The 13,051-nt window shown below is 38.4% G+C and overlaps 1 protein-coding gene across 7 annotated transcripts in view; it reads right to left on the bottom strand.

Annotated features, from left to right (window-relative positions):
• AKAP6 (A-kinase anchoring protein 6) overlaps positions 1-13,051 on the bottom strand; it is a 456,973-nt gene that overhangs the window by 359,352 nt on the left and 84,570 nt on the right. For 5 of the 7 annotated variants that reach the window (XM_084874316.1, XM_084874310.1, XM_084874315.1 and 2 more), the window contains exon 2: positions 345-702. In XM_084874316.1, coding sequence (XP_084730442.1) covers positions 345-668 — 324 coding nt within the window. In that variant the 5' untranslated portion in view covers positions 669-702. Of the gene's footprint in view, positions 1-344; positions 703-5,519; positions 5,536-12,390; positions 12,421-13,051 lie in introns of those variants that run through there. The other 2 variants (XM_084874312.1, XM_084874314.1) reach the window with 2 other exon arrangements.

Here is a 13,051-nt window from a genome sequence, read left to right as displayed (position 1 = left end):
GCATCAGCTCATCAGAAGATCATCACAGGCACACACTCACAGCCACAGCTCAGTTTGAGATTTTACCTGTGAGAGTATTTATTAAATCTTTTGTAATATTTTTATTCTCCCCACTTTTCTGCATTATCCCCTAAGGTCAATTTTATTCTAGACACTCAGCCCATGAAGTAAAATCAGGAGAGGATTCTTCCATGCGTATCTACAAAGATAATGCTTTCAAACCGGTTCTCCCAGTTTCCTTCTGAGACGTTTTCTCACTGAGAATGACAGAACTTGGGCTCTCTGTGCCAAAGCCTTTTCAGTCTTCCATCTGGAATGGACCTGTGCCCAGAAACCTCCCTTACCTTTAGTTGAACTAGATGCACATCCACATGCTTGCTGTCTGAATCCTGCTGGACTGAGTGGGTTAGGTCTCGGACCCTCTCTGAGGTCATCCGGAGCCAGGTCTCGATTTCGGGTAAGTGAAGGACAATCTTCCAGTCGGCCCCGGTATGCAATGGGGGTGGCTTTTCATACTGCTGGTCAGAATCCATATCCTTCGCCGCCTCTACCCCCTCACCCTGCTCCAAGGTGGGTGTCAAGTTGATGGCCATGGGTGAAGCATCAGTAGCCATGGGATCCAGGTCCTGTGACCTCAGGGGGGATAGTGTCACACTCATGGTTAACATGGAGAAGTCTAAATCTTACTTCTTTCCAAAACAGCTGAAAGGCAAGAGGAAAGAAGAAAGCAGGAGAGTCAGACAAGATTGCCAAATAAAGAAATGATACTTCACAGAAGAAACAGGGTTTCTAAATTTAGCCAGATTTCTAAATTAAGAAACCATAACTCATAGCAAAAACAGAAAGAGGTGTTTTAAGTTTCTACGTAGTAGCCCCAAGACCCAGCATATAATAGGAACACAAAACCATGTGGTATTGCCTACCCCAGCATCGATTCTCTCCTCATTCCTTAGTAACAACATCCTGGTTTTCAGCTGTGCCTATTCCTGCCAAGAATTTAAAAGTGCATTCCCTATCTCCATCATAGCTAGGTGTGGCCAAGTGGCTAAGTTCTGACCAATGAGCTGTAAGTAGAACTCCTGCGTGGAGAGTCTGGGAAAGCTGCTTAAAAGGAGCTGACTCCATTAGGAGGGCCCCCGTTTTGCCCTTCGGCTTTCCCCCTTCTCCTAGCCCAGGGGTCGGCAAACTCATTAGTCACAGAGCCACATTTCAGCAGTACGACTGAAATTTCTTTTGAGAGCCAAAATTTTTAAACTTAAACTTCTTCTAACATCACTTCTTCAAAATAGACTTGCCCAGGCCATGGTATTTTGTGGAAGAGCCACACACAAGGGGCCATGGTCCTAGCCTGTAACATGGACTTCCAGGTGCTTCTCAGATCAGAAGATGCCTCTGAGTATGTCAGGTAGAGGATGGCAGAGCAAAGTGGTAGGAACACAGATCCCACATGATAACGAGGAACTGCTGGGCTGCTGCCCTGGACTTCTTTGATTCTGAGAAAGACAACCTTCTGTCTTGTTTAAGCCGCATGAATGTTTGGGGCTTTTCTACAAGCATCCAAACATCATTTGGATTACTGAAACCAGTATATTCAAGTCATGGGATAACAAGAGAGGGAACATGTTTGAGTTGGTGGAAATAGTGTGCTGAATTCAGAGAAGGCTGTTCCTTTCTATGATTTGTTAGATAAATAGACATCATGTAGTAATTCTAAACATTTACTTTCCTGAAAAGTATAAATCATGAGATTAACTAACTCTCAACCTAAATGAAATTAGTATTTGGTCATGCTGAAATTTTGAGGCCTGGAATTCAAGAGTAATAAATTGCTCTTAAACATATAACATTAAAATCTTAATCAAAAACATGAAAAAGAATTTAAGTGTAGGACATAATAAGGTAAGGTTACTTTTTAAGATAAAGTTGATAAGATAAATTATCTAGCAATGTAAAAGATAAATTACCAACGTATTATAAAATAACCTTTTGGCCTTGTACACTAAACATTTTATAAGTACCGAGCGCTAACCGATTGCGCCACTGGAGCCCCCGTACACTAAACATTTTAAATAGACATTATTTTTAATTTCAGGAGCTTCTTTTACTCAAGGCAATGGGTTTCATATTCTTTTAAAAGACTTTTTCTGGTTCAACACATTCAAGTCACTTTATAGCGCCTTTCATCTAAAGATGAAATATAAAATTAAATGTGATTATCAGAAAGTAGCCCATGTGTCTTTAGATTCTGAATATTCACTTAATATCAACAAAAAATTATTTAACGACTCTGGCTGGTGTGGCTCAGTTGATTGGGCATGAAGGGTTGTCAGTTCAATTCTGGGTGAAAGCACATGCCCAGGGTGCAGACTCCGTCCCAGGTAAGTGGACAAATGTTTTTCTTACATCAATATTTCTCTCTCTCTCTCTCTCTCTCTCTCTCTCTCTCTCTCTCTCTCTCTCTCTCATTTTTACTCTCGCTCCCTCTTCCCTTCCTCTCTATCTAAAAATCAATAAAAATTCTTTATAAAATATTTTACCTACAAAAATGGGGGAAGGAAGTAAAGAAAGATCCCAATTTGACTAGGAACGTGTAATTTTCCATACAGGAATTGGCACAGGTAATTAAAATACTGTTGAATTAACAAAAGCCTTAAAAATAAGTTACTGCTGCCCTGGCCAGTGTAGCTCAGTTGGTTGATCATCGTCCTGTGCACCAGAAGGATGCTGGGTTGCAAGCCTGATCATTGGGGTATGCAGGAGGCATCCAAATGATGTTTCTCTCACATTGATGTTTCTCTCTCTCTAAAGTCAATAAAAATTTTTAATAAATAAAATAAAAATAAGTTATTCCTAAGTCATGCTTCTAAAATTTTCTAATTCTATACTATGCTGCCCCTACCTAACTTATTGAGCATCATATTTTTAAATTAAATGATAAGGAGGTTTACAGATAAATTTTTGAAAGCAAAGTTATTTGTTATAAGTATAATAAAATATTACGTCATAAAGTAGGTTTATTGCTTTGGGACCCACCTTTGAGAATGGCACTTGCCTTTTAGGCTTCGATTCAACAGCTTCCTCCGCCTGAGTATAAGAGGAAGAAATCTACACCCCACATTTTTAAATACCTTTTTAAAATAACATAGTAATACCTGGCTATTTTTAATTAGAAGACATCAAAATTTCACTGAAGGGATAAAACTTCAAGAAGAATAAGCTACCACACTACTTCTTACAAAACTATACCCTAGCCTAAAACAGATTCTGATTTCCCAAAAGCCATTTTTAATTTTTAATCAATCCCTGCCCTCTGGGGGATCTGCTTAGAATCACCACCACAGAGAGGGAACCTGATACACAAAAGTTATTAAAAAAGGTTTCTAATGGAAGGTCACAGAACTGGGGGGTAAGCAGCGGGGACACTGATGTCACAGTGGTTCCCTTTTCAAAAAAACACACACACAGATTCGTCCAAACAAGAAAACTGAATGCCAGGGCGGTGTACAATGAACTCTTTAAGTCACACCCACACCCACTTGCCCCTAGAGCCCTGCATAGCTGATACATGATGCCTGGTCACTGTGTTTTCTCTGAAACTCCTAAATCAAGCTGTGCCTTCTCTGGAACATACATCATACTGTAAACTAAAGAACATGCCAAAGAACTGGCTCAGTGCAATTTATGTCCCAACATACATTTCTATAAATATCAGCAGGCTGTGCACCAAGCAAGCACAGTGCAGTTTTGTGCAATTTAGGGTAAGATGCTCCACATTTCTGGGTCCTACTTTCCTTATTTGTAAAACGACAAAATTGGCCTCCATGATCTGTAAGATTCCATCTGTCACTAAAAATCTATTTATCCAGAAATAACCAAACTACTGCAAGTAACCAGCCTGTACCGAGAGCTGTGTAGCTACTAAGCAATGGCCTTCCATTTTACCAAAGCACACAAACAGCATCACTAGATGTGCCCTACTTAGTGGAAAGAGAGAAATTGTCACCATGCAAACACATTTTGTAAATCATTATTTACACAGTAAGTGTTGCTAATTCTTTCCGGAGGAGCAAATATGGGAGATTATCCTCTCTGAGAGCTTGCAATTTAAGACTGACAACACAAACGGATGTGATTATATAGATAACAATAAAATAATATTAAATAAAGCCATAGCTGTGTGTGCATCTCAAATGAGTAAATCACAAATAAACCCTACATTCAAGCTGCCAAATCAAAATTTTCCTGCTTTAAAAAATTTCAACCTGCATGCGATGTTTCTATATTTAACTGATCAAACTGTAAACAAGAGAATCTTCTTAACCCAGAAAAGTAAAGCATTTTACTCGAGTTTTATTTTAGCTTCTGTCTATTTACTTTCCATAACATATAACTTTGCCACTGGGGATAAAAAATACCATGTGTCTCATAATAGCATAGCAAACCTGGGAAGTGGCATATGTTTGATTAGCTACCAATTTTCATGGAAAATAATTACTATAAACATGTAATTATTAATTCTAGCAGTTCATTTTTAAATGACTACCCTCAGATAACCAAACTCTATTTCTGATTTTTACAAAGTCACATCTGATTTAAAATATAAAGTTTATAATTTAAAGGAAAACTGTTTCACATTTTGAAGGCTTACAGTAATACCTTTGTGTATATGTTCCCTGCCCTTCTCACGACTATTCAAGCATGAGAATTAATTCTTCCTATCAAATTAATTCTTCCAATTGAATGCAAACAAATAGTAGAAAATTCAGCACAAGTCTACATGTTCTTCTACTATAAATTTTGTATTCTTCCTTTATCAGGCATCTTGCAATAAGACTCCTTGCTAGAGAAATTAAAAAAGGAGAAGAAAAGGTCGGTAGACAACAGCTCCTGAAGATGCAAATGAAAGCACTGATTTGAGTGTTACAGGTACCCACCCAGTTACAATTCTGACTCCAGAGCCGTGAGAGGACAGATCAACCAGCACCCAGTGGCCTCTGCCTCCCCCGCGTTCCCCCATCAAATGCTTATCTGTGGCCACCTTTCCAGCATTAGAGATAATACCACTTTTATCCCAGCGACTGTTAAAAATAACATAGATCAGATCCTTTCCTTTCCACAAATCCAGAGAAGATTCAACATTTAAAGTGTAAAAGCTGAAAACAGTAAGGATTTTAAAGAATATTATTTTGCTTTAATCTATGTAAAAGGTTTTCCAATGACACTCTATTTATTATCTTTTATAGAAACAGAAGAAACATACCATGGATTGCTTCCTAACAAGGACTGGTTCTGCTAGCTCCCTGACAGTCCACAGGTGGTGAGTCGAAGCCTGACATTAGCAGAATACGTTCTATTTGAACACAACACATTTAAAATCAGGAGAGGGTTCCTCTACCAAGCTAGCAGGCAGAAAATGCAGCTACACAGCCTCAGAGCTGCCCACCCTTTCTCCCTTTGCTTGTGGTTTTCTCTCTTAAATAGAAGGATAGAAAAGCCGGGAATCTGCCGACTGTACTCACTGTAAATGCTTTTGTCCCTAAAAGTCCTTCAGGATTAAACGCCTGGCTCCTCCTCCTCTCCCCCCTCGGGTTCTCTTCTCGTGGCCAAACAAGCTAGAGACCAGCACAGGTCCATAGGCACCAGCTTCAAACACCCTCAGTGGCCTAAATCGCTTACAGAGAGAGGGCTGCTGGGCTGTCCCTTTCGGGAAGCTAATGTGTAAGCTCCAGGCCTGTACAGTTATAGGCAGGCTTCTGTGAACAAGCAGTGATACGTGAGCTGAGGAAGAGGAGACAGTTGCCAAAACAAGGATCGCTATGGGAAAGAATGGGTGGACGGAGCACATCCAGTCACAGTGTAGAAGAATCAAGACTATATACCCCGAAAACGGAACAGTCCTAAAGCAGGATAAATAACTCTGGAAATACATTAATAGTCCTATATTAACATACCCAGCTGACAGAGCCAAGTTCTCTCTCTTTTCTTAAGAAGAAATTGTTCTTTCCAAGCAAGAGCATCATCATGTGTACAGTTAGAGAAGCATTCTTATCATTAAGCAAATCAAACCCACGCCTAAATATGTAGTCTTTCTGTGCTCTGTTTACTTCTTCAAAAGCAAGTGAGAAACCAAAGCATAATCCTAGCCAAACTGAACAAGCCTGCCTTCTACAAAGCACATGTTATAAAATCGAGGTGGAGAGAATTGTTAGGCATCACTAAGTGTCCATATTTCTCCCTCTTCGTTTTTTCTTTCAAACGCTCATTATCATGCTTCACAGAAGCTATTCATAGAGACACTGAGTTTTGAGATAAAATAAAAGTTACACTGGAATGTTTTTATTTTTGTCTGAGGTTAGTTCTCATGCTGACTGCAATAAGGGAAAAAAAACCACTGATCTAGGTAAAGCAGGACACTTAATTAACTGATTTCCTGAATGTGTTGTGTTTTTATGTTATCTTCGCAGAGTCTCACTCTAGACTCCTGGAATCAGGTACAGGATGCACGTCTCAAGCTCATTTCTTTTTCCTTATTGCAGTCAGCATGAGCACTAACCTCAGACAAAAATAAAAACATGAACCTCTTTAACGCACATTGGCTTTGTCAGCTGGATATGTTAATATAGTACTATTAATGTATTTCCAGAGTTATTTATCCTGCTTTAGGATTGTTCCATTTTCGGAGTACACAGTTTTGATTCTTCTAAACTGTGACTGGATGTGCTCCATCCACCTATTCTTTGGTTGAGTATCTAGTCTCTGTCACTCAGACTCATTTGGCTGCATCACCCAGTCAGCTTCGAACGGTGCCCAGGGTCAGGAGTATGTGGACCTGGACTCAGGGAACACTAATGAGTGTTCCTACTTCTCACCCCACCCCCAACTTGCTAATAATCACCTTTAAGCATTAGGCAGCCTCTTAAAAGGAAAAGGACTTGTAAAACTCTAAAACATTAGATGCAGTTGTTGCTTTTGCCAATGCTATTAACACAAATTTAATACACACATATGTATGGGAACCTCACAATAAGTGAGAGAGTCGGAGACCCCCCAACCTCTGGAGAAGAGAGAGGCTGGAGATTCAATCATTTGCCAGTGGCCGATGATCTAATCAATCACGCCTATGTAATAGAGCCTCCATAAAAACTCAAAGCACAGGGTTCAGAGAGCCTCCTGGCTGGTGAACAAGAATGCATCCACATGCTGGGAGGTGGTACACCCCAAACTCCATGAGGATGGAAGTCCTGTGCTCAGGACCCTTCCGGGCCTCACCAGATGTATCTCTTCATATAGATGTTCATTTGTACCCTACTATCCTTTGTAATGAGTGGTGGTCTAGTCAGTAAACTGTTTTTATGCCTCCTGTGAGTGGTTCTGCAAGTTAATCCAACCTGAGGAGGGTTCAATTTATAGCCAGTCAGTTGATCAGACCCACACGTAACCACCTGGACTGGCCATTGGCATCTGAAGTAGAAAGAGGGAGGGAGACAGTCTTGTGTGGTTAAGCACTTAAACTGGGGGATTTGACACTGTCTTCAAGTAGATAGTGTCAGAATTAAATTATAGGACAGCTATCTGCTATCAGAGAACTGCTTGGTGTGGGGAAAACAACCCCTTACTTGGCGCTCTGAAGCGCCAGAGGTGTAGTATTGAGAGTAGAGGAGACACAGAAGAGTGTGATTTTCCAAAATTAGCAACCCTGGAAGCTAGAAGACAATTGTTTCCCTTAGGAAGGAAAAGAAACCTAGCAGAGAATCCTATACCAAGAATATCAAATTACAATACTAGAGGCCGGTGCACAACATTTATGCACTAGGGGAGGAGGGGTCCCTCAGCCTGGCCTGTGCCCGTTAGCAGTCCAGGAGTCCTCTGGGGATGTACAACTAATGGCTGGAGTGGGCCTAAGCCACAGTCAGACATCCATAGCACTGCCGCAGAGGCGGGAGAGGCTCTCACTACCGGTGCTGTGCTCACCAGCCATTAACCGGCTTGTGGCTAAGCAGTGCTCCCCCTGTGGGAGCTACTGACAACCAGGGCACAGCTCCTGTGTTGAGCATCTGCTCCCTGGTGGTCAGTGCATGTTATAGCAACCAGTCATCTGTCGTTCAATTTGCATATTACCCTTTTATTATATAGGATAATCAAATGTTAGGATAGAATAAAGATATTTTCAGATATTTAAGCTCATACACACACAAAAAAAATCATACACACTTTTTCATGAAATACCAGAATATCTCTAGATACTCAACCAAAATTAGAGAGAGAGAAAGAGACAGAGAGGAAAAGAGAGAGTAAACCAAGAAAAAGAAAAACATAGAATGTAGAAAGCAGAAGACCTAATACCCCAGAGTGATTAAAAATGGAAAACTTGCCCAGAGTAAGTAGAAGGAAGAAAATAATAAAGATCAGAGTGGAAATAAATGATATAGAGACCATAAAAAACTACATAAGATCAACAGAACCAAGAACTGGATCTTTGAAAGGATTAACAAGATCATGTACCATAACCAAGTGGGATTTATTCCAGGGACACAAGGATAGTACAATGTCCACAAATCAATAAACATAAACAAACTGAAAGACAAAAACCATGTGATCATATCAATTGATACAGAAAAAGCATTTGATAAAATCCAACAACCTTTTTGATAAAAACTCTCAGCAACATAGGAATAGAGGGGTCATACTTCAACATAATAAAAGCTTATATGACAAACCTATAGCCAACATCATACTCAATGGGCAAATACTAAAACCATTTCCCCTAAGAACTGAAATAAGATTGGGATGCTCACATTTACCATGCCTGTTCAACATAGTATTGGAAGTGCTAGCCATAGCAATCAGACAAGAAGAAGAAATAAAAGGTATCCAAATTGGAAAAGAAGCAGTAAAACTATCATTATTTCCAGATGACCTGATATTGCACATAGAAAACCCTAAAAACTCTATTAAAAAAACTACTAGACTTAATAAATGAATTCAGCAATGTAGCAGGATATAAATCAACACCAAAAAATCTATGGTTTTTTTTAAATACATCAATAATGAACTCACAGAAAGAGAAATTTAAAAAACAACCCCATTTGCTACTGCAACAAAAAATTTAAGATACTTAGGAATAAACTAAATAAGAATGTAAAAGACTGTACTCAGAAAACTATAGGATGTTTAAAACAGAGATAGAGGAAGACATAAACAAGTGGAAGAATATACTGAGTTCATTATAAAAATGTCCGTACTACCCAAAGCAATTTATAGATTCAATGCAATCTACATTAAAATACCAACCACAAATTTCACAAACCTAGGACAAACTCTCCAAAAATGTATATGGGGGGGGGGGGGGGGGGGTTGGAATCCCAAATAGCCACAGAAATCCTGAGAAAGAAGAACAGAGTATGAGGGATCACAATACAAGATATCAAGCTATATTACAAAGCCACTGTTCTCTGGTACTGGCACAAGAAGAGACATATAGACCAATGGGACAGCACAGAGAACCCAGAAATCAACCCAAATCATTATGCTCAATTAATATTTGACAAAGGAGGCAAGAGTATACAATGGAGTCAAGACAGTCTCTTCAACAAATAGTGTTGGGAAAATTGGACAGATACCTGCAAAAAATTAAATTAGATCACCAACTTATATCACACAGAAAAATAAACTCAAAATGGATAAAGGACTTATACGTAAGACAGTAAGTCATAAAAATCTTAGAAGAATCCATAGGCAGCAAAATAAGAGACATATCTCTTAGCAATATGTTTACTAATACATCTCCTAGAACAATGGAAACTAAGGAGAAAATAAGCAAATGGGACTATATCAAAATAAAAAAACATTTGCACAGCAAAAGAAACCATCAACAAAATAACAAGAAAGCCCACCTCATTGGAGAACATATTTGCCAATGTTACATTTGATAAGGGTTTAATATCCAAAATTTATAGGGAACTCATACAACTTAACAAAAGGAAAAAAAGCAATCCAATCAAAAAATGGGCAAAGGATTTAAATAGGCACTTTTCGGAAGAGCACACAAGGAAGGCCAAGAGACATATGAAAACATGCTCAAAGTCACTAATCACCTAAAAGATGCAAATCAAAATGACAATGAGGTACCATCTTACACTTGTCAAACTGACTATCATCAGTAAAATAAACAAACAAGTGCTGGAGAGGATGTGGAGAAAAAGGAACCCTTGTGCACTGTTGGTGGGAATGCATACTAGTGCAGCCACTGTGGAGAACAGTGTGGAGTTTCCTCAAAAAATAAAAAATGGAACTCCCATTTGACCCAGTAATCCCACATCTAGGAATATATCCCTAGGACTCAGAAACACCAATCAGAAAGACTATATGCACCCCTATGTTCATAGCAGCACAATTTACAATAGCTAAGATTTGGAAACAGCCTAAGTGCTTATTAGCAGATGAGTGGATTAAAAAACTATGGTACATCTACACAATGGAATAGTATGCTGCTGTTAAAAAGAAAGAACTCTTACCATTTTCAACAGCAAGAATAAACCTGGAAAGCATTATGGTAGTAAGTGAAATACGCCAATCAGAGAAAGATAAATATGACATGATCTCACCCATTTGTGGAACAACATAAACTGATGAACTAAAATAGATCCAGAGACAGAGAAGTATCAAACTGACTGTCGAGCCTCAGAAGGAAGGCAGGGGAGGGTGGAACGTGAGGGGGTGGGGGGGGCAATAAGAGATCAACAAAAGGACTTATATGCATGCATATAAGCATAACCAAAGGCCCCAGACAGTAGGGGTGGATAGAGACATGTGCTGGTGGGGGGTGGGGTGGGGAGGGAGCAGGCAGGGAGAGGTCAATGGGAAAAAAAGGAGACATATGTAATACTTTTAACAATAAATAAATAGATAGATAGATAGATAGATAGATAGATAGATAGATAGAAGCAAAAACTCAGGGTGGAAACTCTATACCAGGTAAAGAAAGCATCCAGTCCAAATTGGAAGAGGTCACAAGGCTCTCATAAAAACTGTGTCAAACAGACAACTTTGAGAAATAAAACCTGATGTGAATAAACATATTTACCTAGAAGTGTTTTATTCAACTGGTGGCAAATTATGGAGTTAAATTAGAATAAATACCTAAGAAACTGAGCAAATAATAATTATAAACTTTAATAATAGTGAATAGGAAATAATGCTTTTGAAAATCCTGGTCTTTATGAGAGTTTATCCCCTGTAGCGTGCCTGCTGTTTATGTGAGAACAGCAGTGTGCTAGTTATTTGATGTGTTCTCATGTTGCAGCATCAAAAGCAAAATCAGATGTAACATTAGTAGAAAGATTTGCCTTAAGTTCGTGAGTTGTTTCAGCCTGACTTAGTTGTCTTCAAAAATAAAAGTTATTCAATCCAGACTCTATCTGTTTGTGGGACAAATAATGAAATAGCTTGACCTTCCTCTTAATCACTTAATCACCTCTGGCTTTCTTAATGAGATCAGATTTAGTTCATAGGAAGCAATTCTTTCTTAAAGGGATTATTTGAATGAGACAAATATTGAACATTTATTTCCTATTCACCCCAACACCCCAGATGTGTACATGTAAAAGGGATTTTCTTTAGTAGATTATGATAGGAGATTGCAAATACTCATGGGAAACAGCAAAGGCTCTTAACTACCCAAAGGTCTGATGTGATCAGAGATTCTCCCTCTGAATGTTGTTTATTACAGAAAAAAAAAATAATTGAAAGTCTGGCATTATGTCTGCTTTTTTAATTATTAAATAATGTTCAAGCACTTCTGCCCAGTCAGCCATCTAAGTTGAAGGCAAGTGTCTGATAAAGGATGACTTGTTCTGACATGAATTGGTGTTTTAAAAAACAATTCCTAGAATAAATAAAAGTTAAATATCATGAACCTTCAAAGAAAAATAAAATACATGTTTTCTAGTAAAAAGCAGATAGTACAAGCCCATAAATATTTTTGTTCCATGTATGCTGGTAGACGATAAAAGCATGAGGCATAAATTATCTTAGCACAACTTCATCTTCATTGATTTTTTTGTCTTTTTCTCAATAAATTATTTACTATCTTGCTTAATGAAATAAACAGCAATAACAGAAACTGCTGAGTCAGGGCTAATGACATAAAAGCCTTTTAAATAAACCTTTAAAAAAGTAGATTGAATATTACAAAATGTATTGCCAGATTTCCCTTTCAGCAAAGATGGAAAAATAGATTTTAAAAAATGTAGGAGCCCGCCCCAAACACAGAAGTACAAAGGACAAAAGATACTGACTGCTCTCGCAGGCCAGTCCATACACTCTCCCCTTTGCCATAAGAGTGCTAAAGCCTAAGTTGAAACTCCCTAGACATTTGGTCTTATCACTTACCACTAACCAAGCTGTGGACATCATTCAAGCATATGAACATCATCCAAGAGTGGCTGTCATCCAGAAGTTAGTCAGATCCTTGAAAGCTTTTTCATTTTTATATCTTGCTTTGTTAGCAATAGTTGCAATTGATGTGACACTCAGACACAATTGGTCTTTCTCCAACAGGCTCTAAAAGTCACCCATTTATAAATTTTCAATTAATGCTTCACAATCATATGACACAACTATTTTGGTCTTACTTAGTCATTGCAGCTAAATGAATCTCAGACAAATTCTGCTTTCATAGCTTCTATCCATTGTGCTCTTTGCCCTGATCCATCATCATTGTTAACAGTTCTGTATGATTCAAGCATTGATTTGGAAGGACCTTTGAATGAGTTTCCTTGACAAGAAATGTTACTTCCTATGCCTGAAAATGAACAACCCAGAATATTTCATTCATGTACAGCTGACTCAGTTTTTAGAGTAAGGGCATTCTGAATGACCTTTAATTAAACTGGAGTTTATAAGGAGAGAGTTCTAATCTATTTATGTTTAAAGTAATTACTGGTATGTAAGGACTTGGTATTACTATTTTGTTGGTTTTTTACTGTTATTTTAATTCATTTGTTGCTTTCTTCCTCTCTTATTGTCTTCCTTTTTAAAAATATATATATTT

The sequence above is a fragment of the Pipistrellus hanaki genome, assembly GCF_964339955.1.
Source record: "Pipistrellus hanaki genome assembly, chromosome: 1".
In the NCBI taxonomy this organism is placed as follows: Eukaryota; Metazoa; Chordata; class Mammalia; order Chiroptera; family Vespertilionidae; genus Pipistrellus; species Pipistrellus hanaki.
The sequence above is the reverse complement of the archived record's forward strand: the minus strand, read 5'-3'. Positions and strand labels throughout refer to the sequence as shown.